This window comes from Tenrec ecaudatus, chromosome 1 (genome assembly GCF_050624435.1).
Source record: "Tenrec ecaudatus isolate mTenEca1 chromosome 1, mTenEca1.hap1, whole genome shotgun sequence".
In the NCBI taxonomy this organism is placed as follows: domain Eukaryota; kingdom Metazoa; phylum Chordata; class Mammalia; order Afrosoricida; family Tenrecidae; genus Tenrec; species Tenrec ecaudatus.
This window is the reverse complement of record NC_134530.1, coordinates 309145214-309164307: the sequence shown is the minus strand read 5'-3', so window position 1 is coordinate 309164307 and position 19094 is coordinate 309145214. Positions and strand designations below refer to the sequence as shown.

Below are 19094 nucleotides of genomic sequence, written 5' to 3'. Positions count from 1 at the left end.
GATCTTAAAGAAAGCCTGAATTTCTTTTCTTTTTTTGGTGTTTTTTTTGGAGGGGGCGGTAAACTCAGGTTCACATTTATTATTAATTCATGACTTTATCCAGTTTTTATTGGGTTTAGTAGGATGATTTTCAAGTTGCTTAATCTATTATTTTTCCTGAATTGAAAGTGTTCTTTTATCTGTATTGATATCTAGATAACATAGATATAAAAAATGTACAGTTCATACAGTTTTGTAAGTGAATTTTTAAACTTAATACATTATGCATAATTTTGCATACTCTTAGAATGACCGGAAATAAATACTCTAGCTAATGGCCAAATATGTCCCTCAATTGATGGTGAGATACAATGTGAACTAACAGCCTGTATCACTGCTTATGCCAGTGGTTCTCAACCTTCTTAATACCGTGGTCCTTTCATACAGTTCCTCACGTTGTCGTGACCCCCAACCATAACATTATTTTCATTTCTACTTCATAATTGTAATTTTGCTACTGTTATGAATCATCATGTAAATATCTGATATGCAGGGTGTATTTTCATTGTTACAAATTGAACATAATTAAAGCATAGTGATGAATCACACAAACAATATGTAATTATATATTATGAAATATTTATTTCTAATTACAAATAAATGAAATTTTGTCTTGAAGCATGGGTAACAATCTTTATGCCTGGTACTCATAGGTGGGCATATCTGCATGTGGGCAGACCCGCCTGGAGACAGAGGAGCAGTATCTTGGTTCCTAAGACCATCGGATATATGTGTTTTCCAATGGTCTTAGGCGACCCCTGTGAAAGGGTCATTCAGGATCCAAAGGGTTACGACCCACAGGTTGAGAACCGCTGGCTTAAGCCATTGCCATTGTCTGAACATGTTTCTACCAGCCGTCATCATCATTGTCCTTGGCATTTAGAACCCAAGGAAGGATCTGGTATCTGAATGAAGAACAGAGGTGGTTGGAGGCAATGGGTGGAGGAGGGCACATAGGGGCAGACTGAGCTCTCTGGGGTCTACTTCCAAGAGAGAGTCCCCCATTGACTACTTGTTAATCAGTGCTTAAGGGAACTCTGGGGCTTCTAATGCAAGGTGAGGGGATGTTTTGGAAATGGGTAAGGGGGTTGGCTGAATGACATGATGAACCTAAGTTAAAGTGAAGAATGCTTATCAGCGTTTCAGGGTCAGAAACAGGTGTTCAGCAGAGAAATTGAGAGTAGGCAAATGCAGGCAAATCCCCAGCACCCAGAGAAGAGAGGGGAGTGGAGGGGAGGAGAGAAAGAACCACAAGGGGGGGTAGGGAGGAATTACTGACAGAGAAGTGTTAAGAATCATGGATGGATGTCTGATGCGGAGTTTATGATGGAGACCGGGTGATGGGAGCAGCAAGATAAAACACAAACTTAGTTTTGTGTGTGTGTGTGTGTGTGAGTGTGTGTGTGTGTGTGTCTTTGTCTTGCATTCAATATGATAGCAAAGAACGCAGAAGAGATGTGGTTTAAATGTTTAAACACGAGTGAAACCTATTGGGAGGGTAAATGAGCAATGCTCCAGGTGGCCTCAGATCTAGTCTACTCCTCCTCATTCCTTAAACCTTCCCAACTTCTATTACCTGATTTATAATATGGATATCATTAGACAGCTATGGAAAGCCTGGATCTGGTCATCCTGTGGGACTCTTCCCAACTCTAAGCTCTGAAATCATCATTGTCACCATCAGCAGCAATGTGCCAGGAGGAGCCCTGGTGGCCTGTGGTGAAGTGCTGGGCTGGTCACCATAAAGTACGTGGTTCAAATCCACCAAAAGCTCAGAGGAAGAAAGATGTGGCAGTCTGCTTCTATAAAGATTGTAGACTCACTATGATAAGGGATCAACAGATGGCAGTGAGTTTTTTTTTTTTTGTAGTAACACGACTGTATTGCATATCAGAATTTGAACCACACTTGTTCTTCTATTTTTAGGACCCCTTGGCACCAAGGTATGAGACCATCATTTTCCCAAAAGTCCATGAAGAAAGTATGTGGGACTGGTTCTCATCTGTGTGAGTCTGGGTACTTTAGAGAAACAAATCCACAGAAATTCATGTATAATAGAGAGTTTTATATAAAAGGTAAATGCATATCAAGAAAATATCCCAACCCAGTGCAGCCCAAGCCCACAAATCCAACATTAAACCATATGTCCAACACCAAACCACAAAGTCCTCCTCCTTCTCACAAAACGCACACTATGATGCTGACTGCAGGAGGAAAGCTGAGTCAGTGAATGTGTAAGCATCTCAGTGATGGCAGGGGTCTCCACATGGCTGCTCCAAGACCCACGGCTGCATTGGGGTAGTTCCACGTGGTTTCTCCTCAGGGATCTCTTGTAGGAAGTCAGCCTTGCCAGCTGAAGCAGGGAACTGGCTAAGGCAGCTGCACCCTGGTCCGACCATCACAAAGCAAGAGACCCGAGAACTAGAAAGGTGAGGTTAACTGAGCCACTTATCCCTCTGTCTTTCAATTAACCCCACATGTGTTTATTGGCCAGGTTGGCACAATAAACTAACTACCTCATCATCCTATGAGAAACAAGGTGATATTCATGGGGTAAAACAATATTTTCTCATCGTTAGATGGCTGGCTTGGAGAGGATTCTAGTTCAGATCTTGGACAGATGGAATGGTTTCCTCAAGGTCAAAGCCAAGACCAGAAAGAAGACTTCATATGCCAGCAGGTAGACACCTTGACTTGTTTGTATTCCCGATTAATTCTGCCTGGTTGTTAGGCCAGTCTCAGAATCCCTCTAAAAAGAGAGCTCTGTGCTGGACGATGCTAGGCCAAAGGCTTCACATCATCACAAGGATAATTAGCTCTCATTTCTTCTTTCTTTTTAAAATCATTTTATTGGGGGCTCGCACAATGCCCATCACAATCCATGCATCCATCCATTGTGTGTCTTCTTTCTAATTGTGATGATGGGGACTTTAAGATAATGATACTTGCTGGCTCGAGCCCCGTAATTCTAAACTCAAGGGAATGTATGCAGCAATGCTCATTAGGATTAACCTTTATTCTGCAAATTTGAATACATCTATATATGAACTCTCCACTCTGACTCCTCGCTCCCCCTAATCCCAATACACACACACAATGGGCAATAAAGCCACATTTCTCTTCGGATGCTGGGGACCCCTTGAGATGCAGGGTACGTGGGCCAGGAGCAAGGGTCGTGCCTCACTGCCTTGTTATCCCCAGAGCTCAGGCAAGGGCGAGGACAGAGTGCCTGGGACAGTGGGGGGGAAAGGAAGGTTTTCTCCAAGTCATCTCCAAGTTTGATCTGCTGCCCTCATAGTTCTTTCTTAGCCTCTGAACCCTTTTCTTCCTCCATGGCTTGAGCTCTTATAGACTGCTGGATTAAGTGTTAGGTTTTGACCCAGATTTCTTAGTTATACATGGTATAAAAATGGGTACCTAAGGATTTCCTTGCTTCTAAATACTGTCAAGGAGCTCCGGTGGTGTAGTGATTACTGAAGTAACTTTAGAGAAACTCAAGCCCCGAGGAGGGAAGGGAAAATAGCAAGAGACAGTTGGGAAAGAAGTGGGAAACCTATCTGGGAGAGACAGTGGGGGTAGGAGTGGGGGGCACGGATTCAGAGGGTTGCAGAGCCAGAGGTCAAGAAACAGAGTTAGAGAGAGAGATGGCACAGGGAAGGAGCAGAGCAAGAAGGGCAAGAGAGAGAAACAAAGAAAACGCCCACCCAACTTAAGCATTAGTTTGAGTGCCCCAGGAATGGTATAAACTAAAAAAAAACCCAAAAATGGAATGGCATAAACTCTGAAGGTCGGAGGGGAACTGGAGCGAATCTGTGAGCAGGGTGCTTTTTGCTCATTGGGACCCTTTAGGGAATTGGGCTGTGGTCTGTGTGGTGGGCAGTTTGAAACCACCAGCAGCTCCTCAGGAGGAAGAGCGGGCTTTCTATTACAGTAACCAGTTGCAGTCTTAGAAACCCTGGGGAGTGGGGTGGTCACAATGAATCAGCACTGGCTGGACAGCAGCGTGTTTGGTTAAACACTGTCAACCATAAACTCCCTGCCAGTGAGTCAGTGCTGACTCAGTGACCCACTGGGTTTCCAAGACTAACAGTTTACAGGAGTAGAAAGTCCACTCTTGATATCCCACGGAGCTGTCCAACTGGTAACCACTACACCACCGGGACTCCTCTCCTTCTAAATGGGTTCTGTTTAATGTATGCATATTGAAATGTAATCGTAACTGCAGACCAGTCGTGGCTGACAGCAATCTCCCTCCACAGACTCATTCCAACAGAATTTTCCACGACTCCATTAGCATGGCCAAATGCAAACAGTGAGTGCTCATGAAATGCCATGTGCTGTGTCAAGCCTAGTACACGCATTAACACATTAAATCCTTATACTATTCCGATAGAGCAGATACTTTTATCTGTTTGGGTTTTTTTTTTTTTTTAGCAGAAGATGCAAAATTCTGAGGCATTAATTGATTTGCCTCTGGCGTTTCTGGGACTACTTGAAGAGCCCACCCAAAGGCCTGATAGCTCTGGCCATGTTATTAAGGGTCATTTGGGCACAACCTGGACCCCAGACAAAGCGTGCAGTTTCCCTGGGCTACTTGCTAGATCGTGGGACTTCGCTCAGGACCTCTCTCTCTCTCTCTCTTTCTCTGTCTGTCTTTGCTACAATAAAGCTGTCTCTTACTTCCTCTGTTTTGTCCTGACTCTGTTCTTGTGCTGTGCCTCAGTTTACTTCTCATCTTGTGCCTCAGTTTACCTCTCATTTAAAGCCGAAACCCAGGAGAGGTAGGGACAGGGCTCCATGCTATCCCGACCGTGCTTCTGCTAGGATATAGCCTACCCCTCCTCTCCTCTCAAATTCCTGGTGCCTGTTTGGACGAGTCACTCCTGATCAGTATCTCTCTGTGTATGTTCGCTCTGTCTCATTTGTCGTTCCAGACACTGAGGACCAGCAAACTCATATGGGAACCTAGGGTCCCTGAAAGGGGGTGCCACGGAAGGGGTTTATACTTCCACCCTAGTACTAAGAGGAGCTGGAAATAACTGCCTTTCCCCCAAAGGGGTGCAGTAATAAGGACAGGTTCTTGTGTCTATCTTATCCCATGTAACCCCCAGCCCTTTGTCTCTGTGTCTACCTTTTGGAATTTCTGCCAATAACAGGACTCCTGGCTCTGGGCCTGGCAGTGACTGCACCTTCAGACTGGACTAAGGTGCAAAGGTTATTTCTGAGCCTTTTCTACCTGTTTGTGTGTTCTGGGTTTGCTGCTCTACAGTACCTTCTCTAAAATTTTCTACTTCTCCTTTTTTTCTCCCCCTGAACAAAGGCCTCTGATCAACCTCCATTTTATCGGCCATAAAGGCAGGCCCCCTTCCTCCTCCTTGGCTTCCATTGTGTCTCTCTCTCTGATCCAAGGTCCCTGTCTGCTGGACAAGCCACAGGCCTGCACCTGGGAACCTTTCTCCCTGGGAGTAGTTCAGAACTCTCCCCTGGGTTCCTCACTCTGATCAGTAGCCCTTAGGGTTATTGGACCATTTCTGACTGATGGGTGCAGATAGGGGACCAGGCCCGTACCCCCTGCAGTTTGAGACACCATGGAAAGTCCTTCATCCAAGTCCCCTAAGGACATTCCTTTAGGGTGTTTACTGGTCAACCTTTCCGAGTTGGGCTTGGCTCCTGATCTCTACCCGAAGCACCTAATTTTTTTCGGTAACCAAGTTTGGCCTCAATATCAATTGGACAAGGAGTCACATAGGCCAGAAAAATGGCACTTTCAATTTTAACATCCTCTGTGACCTCGACAATTTTTGTTGACAAACTCACAAATGGTCTGAAGTCCCTTATGTCCAGGTCTTTTTCTTTCTTCGCTCCTGTCCCTCTCCATGTACTATCTGTCACCCCGCTCAAGTTCTCTTCACCAAAAAGTCTCTTAATCAGGCCCCTGACAGTACTCCCCCTCATCTTTCTCCAAATCCCTGACTCCTTGTCTGTACCCCCAGTAAGTCCTCCTCCATATTCTGGGTACCCCTCACCATCACCTTCCTCTGCTACCCCCTCAACTCCCAAAGGCTGAGGCACTGTGCCCCCAACACCTGTCCCCTCCCTGGAGCCGGACCCATTGGACTCTCTGGAGTCTCTCTCTCTCCCCCTTCCCGGCTCCCTCCATACTTGGCTTCCTCTAAGGCAACACCTGCAGCCTCCCAAACCCCCAATCACCTTCACCCTGCCCTTTGTCATCTCCCCCTTTGTCATCTCCTTGCCAGCCACACCACTTCCACAATACTTTTGTCTGTCCGCTCCCTGAGGTTACAGAAGCAGAGGAGCAGGTCAGGGTCCACACACACTCCCCACAACCCCTTCTCCCTGACAAACCTCTCCCAGATAGAGAAGCGGCTAAATGTTTTCTCACAGAACCCTACCACCTTTATTAAGGAGTTCTGATATCTTACTCAGGCTTATGATCTCACCTGGTCTCAGACCCCTATCTGTTGACCTGGTGAACATGGCATTTAAAGTTTTTAATGCCCGAAAGGAGCAGGCAGAAGCGGCATGTGAATCCCGTGTGAATCCTGAGCCTGCCCAAAAGCCAGCTGGCAAGCCCAAGGCTTGTTCGATGCCCTAAGGCCGGCAGGAGGGAGGGGTCAGAAGACTCTAGGAAGTAACAAGCTTAATCACCGGCTGCCAGGATCCTGCTTCAAATGTGGCAAGGAAGGGCACTGGGCTAAACACTGTCCACAGCCCCAACCTTGCCCAGCATGTGGTCAACAGGACCACGGTTTCCCCTGGGCTTCTGGCCTCAGAGAATCAGTCCCTTCAGACCCTGACCCAGCGTTGACATTGCTGGGACTGGCAGCTAACGTTGACCGAAGAGCTATAATCAAACCAGAAATTATTAAAACTGGTATTGGGGTCTTCTGCCTAAAAGAACTATAGGGTGTTTATAAGGAAGGTCCAACCTAAATTCTCAAGGTGTTCAGATTGTTACTGGAGTTAATGATCAGGATTATGAAGGAAAGATTAGAGTAGTGATTAAAATCTGATACACCATGGTTTATAAAGAAGGAAGATCGCTTTAGCCGATTTTTGCTTCCTTGCATTTTAAGAGTTAAAGCTTATACCTGTTAAGAAAGAGCACCAGAGAAGTCTGACCAACCTCTGAATCAAGGGGTCTTTTGGAAAACCACAGGACCCCCACATGGAATTCAAAATTGAAGGAAAGGGTTTTTAGACTTTGGATATGGGGTCACTTCCTTAGGACATTCACAAGGGCCTAAGGCCTGCCCACTATTTTCCCCTAAAACTGCTGGACAAATTTATTAAGATCTTTTCAGTCTTTCAAATTATCCTAAGCATGTTAAGAAGAGCAAGAAACCGAAATTTATATAACATAATTTACATACCATATAGACTCAAGTAATAGCCAACCTAAATATAAGCCGAGGCACCTAATTTTACCACATAAAAAAGCTTAGGGTGGGAAATACAGCAGCTACTGATAATTTCGAAATAAAAATAGAGACTAATAAAATTATATATTAATTTAGGCATCAGTAGATGAAATGTTTTTAAATATTTATTTCAAATAAAAACAGTACCCTAGCTCTGTAACTGGGAAAGAGGGTCAACAAAAACAATGTGGTATCAACAATAACTATGCACGCCGTGTTACTACATACGCCGCCTTACCCCATGTACACAACACAGCTTGTATAGACGGAGGCCTGACGCAGGCTGATGATATTCCAGTGTGATGACATGACTGTTTGCATAGAGCAGCCCGTGTTAGGGCTCATGATATGCACGCTGTGTTGGATACGCACCGTGTGACCGCATGCGCTGCGTTACTACACATGCAGCATACCGCATTTGTATGGGAAGTGCTAACGTAACACATTCAGTAACAAAAATTGCACACAATGCAGTGTCTATATTATGAACCCTAACACAGGCTACCCTATGCAAGTACAGTCAAGATAGGGGTTAGTAAGAAAATAACAAATAAAATAGAGCAGACTAAGTACTGTAAATAAACGTACTGTATATCCAAGACAAGAGATATATCGGTACTTGTATTCAGCAATGCTTGCACGGAGCAAGGGGGCGGGACCGAGCTCCGGGTAGACTGTAAAGGTTACGACATCGGTCACAGCCCTGGAGAAGAGTGGAAGAAGAAGAGCGGCCCCATCTGACATTCATCTGACAAGGATGCGGTGCGCCCCGGTACCAGCACACAGAAGCAGGCAGGTTCTTGCCCAGTACGGCACGGACAACACAGAGGCTGCCGGCGTGCAGGAGAAATGAAGAGCAGTGATAGCAGCAGTCATGAGGCCACCCACAGAGGCTGCAGGTACCTGCAGATGAGCGGGAGAGATAGAAAAACACCTGCACTGTACCGGAAAACAGGTAAGTAGGACCCTTACCTGAGTATAAGCTGTGGGGGGCTTTTTCAGCACAAAAATGTGCTGAAAAACTCAGCTTGTACACAACTGTGTACAGTAAGTCTATCTAATTAGCTTTACTGGTTCAAAACCAAGTAAGTTAACTGAGATTGCTTGCCGTGCTTTAAAATCTCCATTGTTAAAACAGAAGGGGGAGAAGAAAAGAAATTTTATGTACGACAAACTTCATTTAGTCTTTTTAACTAATTTTTTTTCTTACTACTGAAAGCTTGTAACAAAATTAGGGGAGATACACATATTTTCACCTCTACAAAAAAAGCTGATCCTAAGAAGTCCCAAGAAGATGGAAAACGCCCCTTGGACCCATTCAATTGTGGGGGCTGGTGCCCCCCACAAGTAAGATGGGGGAGGAATGATCCAGAGAGGGAGGCAGCGAGTGCTTGTATGGCTTGAAGAACGGGATCCATGTCACGGAGTATCTGTGGAGGAACTGTCGGACTGATGTGTATTGTGCATGCATTCAGCAGGAAAAACAACTTAACAATTAAAAACTGAGAAAAAGAAAGAACAGGCTAAGAGATTAACAGAAGTGTGCACATACAAATACAGTACTCCATCACAATAGTGGATTTGTAAGGCAATTCACTGAAGCTGCAAATGGGCCTCAGACCTGGGCTCATACCTCCCCTCAATGCAAGAACACATTGTTCTAACAAATTGGCGTTCTGTGATGTTCACCCTCCCCACACACATGATCGCTGAAGAAACAATGGGTGCATAAGCAGATGTGGTCAAGACAGAGGATGGTGCCCGGCTATTAAAAGAGATAGTGCCTGGGGTCTTAAAGGCTTGAAGTTAAACAAATGGCCATCCAGCAGTGAAGCAACAAGCCCACATGGAAGAAGCACACCAGCCAGTGCGATCGTGAGGTGTCATTGAGACTGGGCAACGGGCATCAGAAGGTTCACAACAAACAAAAATGCATTGGTGAGAATGGTGGGGGGGGGGGTTGGAGTGGAGACCCAAAGCCCATCTATGGACAGTGGAACATCCCCCACCGAGGGGTCGCACAGAGGGGGTGAGTCAATCAGGGTGCAGTAGAGCACTAATGGGTCATGCACTATACCTCTGTTCCCTGGAGGCCTCCTCCCCATCCCTCCCCCCCCCCCCCGCCATCATGACCTCAGTGCTGCCTCCCAATCTAGACTAGAGGGGAGCATGTACATAGGTATAAGCAAAGATAAAACTCACAACACATGGAACCCAGGAACAGGAATGGGAATAGAGATACCAAAAGCATAGGGGGAGGTGGGGAGAGGAGGAGAGGGAGGGGGCACCGATCGCAATGAATGGCACATAAACACATGCCCCCAGCCAGGGGGAAGAACAGAAACCAGAGGAGAAGGGAGACAGGTCAGTGTGAGATTTGAAAATAATTAACAATCTACAATCTATCAGGGGGCCAGGAGGAGGGAGGGGAAGTAAAAAGGAGCTGATCCCAAGGGCTCAATGGAAAGTAAATGTCTTGAAAAAACCATGGAATATACGTACAAATATGTCGGATACAATTGATGTATGGCTTATAACAAGAGTTGTAAGAGCCCCCAATAAACTGATTAAAATAATAATAATAATAATGATAAAAGAAAGGACAGGATATTGTATCCTGATGATCACACAGAGGTCACGACCTCTACACTTTATCCTGCCCAGGTCACCCAGTGACCACCCGATTGTCACCATGGAGAGAAGAGGCCTTCCGTTCAACCCCAGCAGCCTGGTTACACATGCGGAATACAGGAAGTCTGTTTGAGTTCCACACTTTATTGGATCAATCTTAAACACTGAAGCAAAGGGCCTGCAGGGACTGGAGCGGGGAGGATAGAAAGGCCTTAAACCTTCCATCTGCATCTCGAAACGTGCTCAACTGTAAAACTAGCACAAGCCCAACAAAGTCTTACAAACTATAACCTTCCACTCCACCCCAACACTTCCTGGCTCCTGGCTTCACTGGCATCTTAGGCTCTGCTAACCTGCCTCTGTCCACCCACCCTCCACTGTAGATGTGTGGATCTGGACTCACAGTGACCCAGAACAGAACTGCTCCTTAGGGTCTTGGAGGTTGTAAATCTTTACTGGAGCAGTCAGTCTCATTTTTGCCACACCCCACACACACCAGCAGTTCGGGGGTTTGAATCGCTGACCTTGTAGTTAGCTGTCCAGCACTTAACACGCCACACCACCAACTCCCCCGCTTCCCACCTAAAGGTGCAGCAAAGGCCAGAGCGTTACAGGGAAACATCGGCTTCAGGGGCATGGACGAAAGGCCAAGGGATCCAGCCTCACTTTGGGACAATGAGCCGAGCAAGGTCACGTGATGGCCCGGGTAGGAGAGGTGTCCACCCCACTGGGCATCCACCTTCTTTAGAGCTAGGCTGGAACCCTGTTTCCAGAAGGGTGAAGAAAGGAAAGACCATGCCCGGGAACGCGGTGCTGAAGGTGAAGGTGCCCGAGTCGTAATCCAGGGTGATGCCCACACAGCATGGGGTGGCCCCAGCGACAGGTCGAGGCCGGGAATGGTGCTGGCCCAGCACTGCTGCTCCTGGAAGACCATGGCCCAGACACCATCCTCGGTGGTCAGGCCCATGTCCCCCTTCCTCCTCACCACCTCCAGGGCCACCCTGAAGGCACAGTCTTCTCCAGGCCCCATGTGTACCTCCACCAGCCAGCAGTGGCACCCAGAGGAGAAGCCCGGAGAGCCCAGCACCATGGGCAAACCCTAGGAACGCAGGGAGCCATCAGGCACATTCCAGGTCTGCCCGGTACACTTCACAGTCTTCCAGTCCTGGGAGATAACCAGGTTCTCACAGGCCATCTGAGGGTCCAGGGTGACAGCCCCTAAGGAGAAGCCACAACAGCTATCAGCAAGCTGAGCTGGAGCAGCCAGAAATGTCCCCATTGCTTGTAACGGTGTGGTACAGGAGCCAGAAAGCATGGTCCTCGCTCTGCCCTTCCCTGACCTGTTTTCTAAACCTCAGGTTCCCCTTCTGTCACCTGAGGGCAGAAGGCCACAGCTCTTTAACGTGCCCCACCAATGGTTCTGCACTACCATTTTTTGGGCACATTAGTCCCTGGGGATGAGGATGTGGGGTCCCATCCCAGGCAAACCTAGTGACTGTGAACCTACATTGGACAGAAAAACCCCAGGCGCGCTGCCTGAGCTGCGTTTGAGAAGCAGTGAGGTGAAAGTGCCTATCAGATGGAGACCATGCTTGTGGAAGGACTTTCTGAAGTTTGCACGACTGTTTAACACTCAAGGCGCTTTTATTTCTTGATAATTGTACAATATTCCCTTTCATAAGAAATCCAGCTCGGTGCTAGACACAGAGCAAAGACTCGATCAAATTCTGAGTGGTGATTTCGATGTAAGTCTCTAACCGAACTGAGCACTTGAACCATTTAGCAGATATTGTCCTAAGCTCTTTGAATGTACCAACTCATCAAATCCTCACAGCTACTAAAGGAATGCTTGTGCTTATTTTTCCACTTTATAGGTAAATACATTTGAGACCAAAGGACTACATAATTGGTCCAAAATTCACCTGCCGACAGAACTGGGATACAGAACCCCCAGAAAGGGTCTCTGGGGTTTGTCCACACCATTGTTCTATTCAGTGCCACGAGGTGAATGGATGAATGGCTCCCAACTGCCACCCAACTGCCATCCCCATGCCACCAGCTCTGTACCTGAATCCGTTTCCAGGTGAAGCATCAAGTTTTCTGAGGGAAACAGAAAGAAAGAGCTGTAATGTGCTCCTGACGGACACCCCTGGGGTACTGTGTTTGAAACTGGGTGTGAGGACAGGAATAGGAGAAGGCGTGGCCATGGTCTCCTGGTTGCGAAGAAGCCCTTGGTGTTAGCACACAGAGCACGACCCCTGGGGAGTGGAGGAACAGCGTGGAGCCACAAAGAGAGGTTTACCTGAGGCCAGGTGCCTTGAGCTGGGTTGAGTGCAAGGCATGTGGGAATGTACAGCAGAAGAGCAGGGTGTGGGGATGGGGGAGAGCTCAGGTCCCCTTCTCTTTTACCTGAGAACTTGCTCATCATGTCTGAGAGAGGGAGAATTTTCCTGTGGAGACTGCGAATCTTGCTGACCAGGTTAGGAGAAATGACCTCTGGACTCACGAAAGGCTTCGTCTCACACCTGCAGACAAAGCGGTCAACTGTTAGGTCCAGATTTGAAGACCTAAGGAGACCTGTTAACTGTGCTCTTAGAATCACATGCAGATTTCTGAGCAACTCGCTGGGGCTCTGCAAGCCCCGCGGGACCAAGATCATCTCCCCATTCTCCTCAAGAGAGGAGCATGGTATATTTTAAATTACTTCTAATAGGAGATACGTTCTGTGTGAAGGTGGAGGTGGAAAGAAAAGCGAATTAAAAAACAAAACAAAAAACCTGACTCTGGTCCCAGCTCAGCTCTTCATAGGCCACCGAACATGTGACCTCAGCAAGCAATTCTGCTCTAGGGGTCATTTCTTCCCTAGACTACAAGACCTTGAAGGCCCTTCTGGTGTAAGTCTCTGAGCTTCTTTGGGGGACAGTGCTGATGACCCTCTCACAGGAATGGGCTTGCTGCATTTGACAAATTCCCCGGGTCACTGTGTCTTTTCTCACCGCAGGGTGAACCCCGGGGAGGCCGGGAAGCAGCAGATAGGCACAGTACTCCCACTCCTGGAGGAAAAGGGGGCACTGAGTGGGAGCGATGAAAGGAGGGCATTTCTGGTTCTCCCAGATGCCTCGTGTAGTACCATCTATAGAAAATACATCCCCTCACATCTCAAGCCCGTCAGGCACTGACTCTAGTATTAACCCTTTCCTAGATTGACTAGGACATAGAACTTCGTGTCCATGGGTGGGAAATGAGCCCCAAGCGCCAAACAACGAGTTTCAAAATCAACTCTAGAACACAAACCTGAGTTGGGGTACTTTTGTGTTAGAGAATGAGACAGCTGGCTATCAGAAGGCCTGCATTTTTTCCTGCACAGCCTGTCTGGGGGACTTGAGTTTGCCCCCATTCAATCTCAATGGATTTGAAGGAGGCAGGACTGAGGCCGGAGGGCCCTACCTGCTCTGGTTGACTCTGACATCCTACAAAAGAAAGATAAGAATGTGCACTTAGTTCTCACATGTTCCTCCCCCCGGGATTCTGCACAACCTTTCTTTCTTAAGACACCAGCTCAAACTTTCCTCCTCCAGAACAGTCTACCTGTCTAATCACCTACCGACTAGATTGTTCCTTCACCTCATGCTCTGCACTAATCTGGAACTCTTTCATCCCAATGGATATTCGTGTTGGTGTCTCTGTTTCTGTCTTCTCCTGGGCATCTTCTACTACCTGGTTAAAGGGCCAGGACCAGGCTCGGGTTATCAGCCAGACCCAAGGGGAAGCTGGGTAATATAAATAATGATCCACTCAATGGTTTACTGAGTTCTCCCTGGGTGTTAGGGACCCCACTAAGCCCTTGACACGGGTCTTTTTGGGTCATCTATGTAAGAATGCTCTGAGAGAAATCATGATTGTTTTCATGTTGAGAAGGGTGACATGCTTTGTCAAGGGTATGAAACTAAGCTGTCTTCTTCTCAAACCTGCATTGTGGGCACAGAGTATGAGTCGGGGAGGTCCCTCAGCCTCTCTGGACCAACAGAACTAGATAAACTGCAGTCTCCTCCCACGAGAGGCAGTCGCAGCTGCCCTCTCTTCCCCATGCCACAAGGGACAGGGTGTCGCTCACTTTCAGGAACTCATTTGCTGACTGCTGACACTTTTGTTCCAGGGTCTTGACTTGGGCTCCAAGCTGGACCGCCTCCTCTGAGACCTTCAGGATGTACTCCTCTCGCTCCTCCCCAATCTGCCGCTCCAGCGCCGTCAGCCTGGCCAGCAAGTGTTGCTGCTGTATCCCCAGCTCCTGCTGGAGCCTCCCAAAAGCTTCCTTCACCTGCCGCTTCTTGGTTACCATGTGAGACTGTGAGGGTTGGAAAGACAGGCACAGTTAGGGGGTGTGGGATTGTAAAGAGACTTTTCCCCAGCTTTGTCTCCCCCAAAGACATGTCAAATATTAGAGGCTATTTGCCAGCATATGGTGGGAGGTCAGATGCTTAGAGACATCTCCCTGAAGGCAGTCAGTTGCCAGACTACTATCTGGTCCCACCATAGGTAGCCACCCCCCTCCCTGCTGTTAAGGACAATGGGCTACCTCTCCCTAAAGGCTTGCAGCCATCAGCCTGGTCCCTGAAGGTTGGGTTTACACCCTACTGATAATGGTTTCTATGGGAGATCCAGAGAACAGGGCAAACCGGCTCAGTGACATCCAAAGTTAGGCTGCCATCCTGAATCTAGGATCCGCCCTTCTTGTCACATATATACCCCCAATATCTCCCCTTCCTATTACGTAGATACCCCAAACCCCACCCCTCCCATTACCTATAGTACAACCCCTTCCTGTGAAGTATGTCTTTACCTCTAATTAGGGGTCTTGCACTCCCCCTAAAGATATATAGGCCTGGGTTAGCAATAAAGAGCTCTCTCAGGCTTCCCTCTTGTCCTCTCCTCTGCCCCCCCCTCCTTCATCTCCCTGTCCTCACTCCCCTGTTCCCTTTCCCCTGGTCCTTCTTCCCCTCCCCTTCTCTCCATGTGGACCATCAAGCAGGGCTGAGGTGAGCATGCTACCATGAAATGTGTCTGACTCCATTATTTCAATCTCTCTTTTATCTCTCATGCTCTCTATGACTTTACTATAATCTTTATATATATTTTAACCATACAATTGCGCCTATCGAACCCATGATTAATTGCGGGGGCTGGAACTTTCCCCTACAAGGGGTGGGGGTGGGGGCTCACAGGGTTGGGTTCCAGACGGATCATTCACATATTGATCGTAGATGGAGAGCAAGTGCATGAGTATTTCCAAGACTTACTCTCCTGCGCAACATCATGAGAGCAGTGGATGGGGCTCAGCATGACTTATTGATCACTGCTATTGTCTTACCCAGAGATCTTAACAATAATGGCACTTGAACTCTCAGAACCACCCGTGATGGGCTTTTAAAAAATGCTTCCACCTAAGATACCATCCTAGCCCTGACATGCCTTCTGAACGGTTAGGTTGGGACGGTTCTATTCTTTCTCAGAGAGGAACGGAGCTGAAAGGCAGCTGTGGTCGGAGTCGACAGAGTTTAGCAGATGATACTTGGTGGTGTTCCTAGTCTTGGAGGGGTGGGGTGCTGGAGAGAGCTTCTTGTACCCAAACTCCGACTCCCTACTCAAGGCAATAGGACTCAAAGTCCAAGTCTTCACTGTGGACTTCTACCTGATAAGCATGTAGCATGAAAAAAAGACATGCAGGGACATCCTAAGTAGCCATGCTATTAATACACTGTCTTAGTAACCACGAGGTTCCAGGCACTAGGACACGACTTCTGTCCCCTGGCTTTCTAATTCAGTGGTTCTCAACCTGTTGGTCGCGACACTTTTGGGGGGTGGAACGACCCTTTCACAGGAGTCACCCCATTCATCACGGTAGCAAAATTACAGTGATGAATTAGCAACAAAAATAATTTTATGGTTTGGGGGGGGTGGCTCTCCACAACATGAGGAACTGTATGAAAGGCACACAGCATTAGGTAGGTTGAGAACCACTGTTCTAACCAACGGTGATATCTGCAGACAGGCTGGGGTGAGAAGAGCTACTGGCCAAGAGTTGAGAAACCCGAGTTCGAGTCCTTTCATCAGGTAGCTCTTTTGCCAGGTGGTTTCGCTGGCATCAGTTCCCCGGAGCCCAACTCTCTGCCCTGTGAAAAAATGGGTGATAAGATCCATCTTAGATCAGAAGATAGCAGAGCCACTTGCAACTCTGCAGTGATGGGAGGTGTTTGCCGGTTCCCCCCAGCCAGCCCTGCGACAGAGACCAGAAAGTAGATTTCCCCGGAATCCGTTAAGAAAATCCCCCAGGAAGAAGGTGGCCAACAATGTGGCTTTTACCAGAAGCACTTGGAGCTTCTGGTCTTCCCGACACTTCACATTCTCAATCTCATCTCTCTGTGTGTTCAGAGCTCTCAGGCGACTCAGGAGACGTTCCTGTGGACAGAAGAACAGGTGGGAAAAGGGGCTGAATTAATAACCCAGCTCACAAGTTCCAGAAGGTTCCTGCGTGGACCCAGTGGTACTGTCAAAGAAAGTCTTGGTCCTGGTGATGCGTGAAAATTACAGCCATGAACACCCTATAATTTAGGTTTACTCTGTATCACACGGGGGTAGGTACGAATCAGAATCGATGGCAGTGGATTTGGTTTCTGATACCGAGTTCTAGGCATACTTTGAAGGATTTGGCGGGGGAAAGGCTCAGTCTTCATCACTAAAGAGATCAGCATCCAAGAAAGGAGTCAGTTATAGGTGATCCTGGGTCGGGTGGGGGGGAATGCAAATGCAAGCAGGAAGGTGGGAGACAGGGGAGGTGACCCTGCTGCCTGTAGGTCTGGGAGGTTTTAGAAAGCAGGAGCAGGTAAAATGGGCCTGAGAAATAAATGGAAAGCTAGATAAGAGAGGGAAAGAAGAGCATTCTAGAAGGAAGGACCTGCATATGGAAAACACAAGGAGCAGACAGAGGTCTGACCATTAAGTAAGGAAACAGCGTGCACAGCTCCCTGCGGCCAAGCTTGTGGTTGCCTTGGGGGAGAGAGCAGCTGTGACATGAGGCTGCACAAGAAAGCAGGAGCCAATTGCAAACAGTTTTGAATGCCATCCAGAGACATTGGGCTTTCTTGGGGCGCTAAGGATTGTAGAGGAATTCTTGAACAGGAGAGTGGCGTAACTGGCTTTGTATTTTAGGAGGCTATGCCTCATAGCATGGAGCTCTGGTGGCATAAAGGATTACAGGAACCATCAAGTCAACAGTTCAAGCCCACCCGTCATTCTGCAGGATACAGATGAGGGTGTCTGCTTCTGTAAAGGATTACAGCCCCACAAGCCCTGTGGGGCAGCTCTGCTCTGTGCTGAGTCTGAATTAACTCAATGGCAGTGTCTTCTTTGTTTTGTTTTTGCCTCATTGCATGTGATGGCATTCGGAAAGGCAAAGGGAGACAGAGGATACAGGATCATGGACACAGAGAACATGCTAAAGATTCTGCAAAATCTGGGTAAGGGATGGTGTGAGCCTGGGTATGACAATGGCTGGTAGTACTAACCTAAAAGGTTGGTGGTTCGAATCTACCCAGTGACATCATGGGAGAAAGGTTAAGAAAGGTTAAGAAAAACAAAACCCAATGGAGCTGTTCTGTTCTATAGCTAGTGGTGTTGGCTGGAGTTGAAATCAATTTGGTGGTCAGGGGTCTCTGTGGTTTTGTCTTCATAACATTCGAGATTCAAGAGAGAAACGCCAATCAATAGTAGACCCAAGAGGCAGACAGGAGTGAAGAATGTCCCAAGAGCAGGTGGGGAATTCGTATGATGTTGGGATCCCGCGGCAATTTGTTCTCTAAAAGAAGAGCAGTGTGGACATGCCATCCTCCTCATCCTGCACTTGCCTCTGACCCCCAGTGGCTCAGGTGGACCTAGGAATCGGGTGGATCCTGTCTAGCAGGTGGATCCAGAAACCAAGAGCATCCTGCAGAGGCTCCTTTGACTCTGCACTTGGTTTTCCTTAAAACGAGCTACAATCACCTGTTAATGGAAAGGTTGGGGATTTGAACCCCTGACGCAGCTCTGAGGAAGCTATGTCTGGTGACCTGCCTTTATAAAAGTTACAGCTGAGAAACTTCGTGGAACAGTTCCACCACAGAACACAAAGACCTAGTGGTAGCCCATTTGGGGCCCCTGCTGGACGGCAGCTAATGACAATAAGAAAACAAGGGGAAAGGGGGATTTTCCCATTAGCGTTTTCAAGTCCCCCCATCTAGTCTACAGCCTTGGGGTCCCTTTACCCAGATTCCCACCCTGCACCCCCTGGCAGGACTCTGTCTTTCCCCAAATAGAGTCCAGATAAAGCCATGGTTCTTACCCGGTAAGGCTGTATGGCCTCATCAAGGAAGCCCATGGTGTGGGCCTGGTGGGAGGGGCCCTCCCTGCAGAGCACACAAAGGAACTCCATATCGTTCTCGCAGAAGAAATAAACCTTCTCCCCATGCTCCTCGCAGTAGGTCTCCCCCAGAGGGCCGAGGGGCAAAGGGACCATGGGGTTCTCCGGCCGCTCCTTCTGCTGGCAGACGGGGCAGAGCAGGACTCTGGTGGAGTGGCAGGCCCCCATCAGGGAGGGCCGCAGGAGGCAGCGCTGGCAGAAGGTGTGTCCGCAGGCCAAAGTTACTGCATCTTTCAGGGACCCCGTGCACGCAGGGCAAGTAGCCCTCTCTCGGGCTATCTTCAAGGAAGAGGTGGAGAGCATTACCGTGCCTGGCCCAGGCGGTCACCGCAGGTTCCGTCCACACAAGTCCTTACCCTGGAGTGGACTCGCTTTTAAATGAGTCGCCAAAGACAAGGAGTAAGAGACCGATGGAGGAAAGGCAGGGATGCCGGGGCTGGAAGTCTCCTGGCTCCGCCTCTTGTCCCTTCTCAGAGTCCCTCTCTCCTGGGCCACCACCCATTAGCAGAGTCGGGTCCAAACTCCAGGCA

The 19094-nt window shown here is 48.1% G+C and overlaps 1 protein-coding gene across 1 annotated transcript; it reads right to left on the bottom strand.

The window, feature by feature from the left end:
- Positions 1-8176: 8176 nt before the first annotated feature.
- Positions 8177-18867, bottom strand: TRIM15 (tripartite motif containing 15). The gene is given in 10 exon segments (XM_075543491.1): positions 8177-8184; positions 10779-10884; positions 10886-10983; positions 10986-11330; positions 12180-12212; positions 12522-12637; positions 13560-13582; positions 14227-14457; positions 16473-16568; positions 18487-18867. Coding segments are annotated over 10 exon segments (1437 nt in total).
- Between the last annotated feature and the right edge of the window lie 227 nt (positions 18868-19094).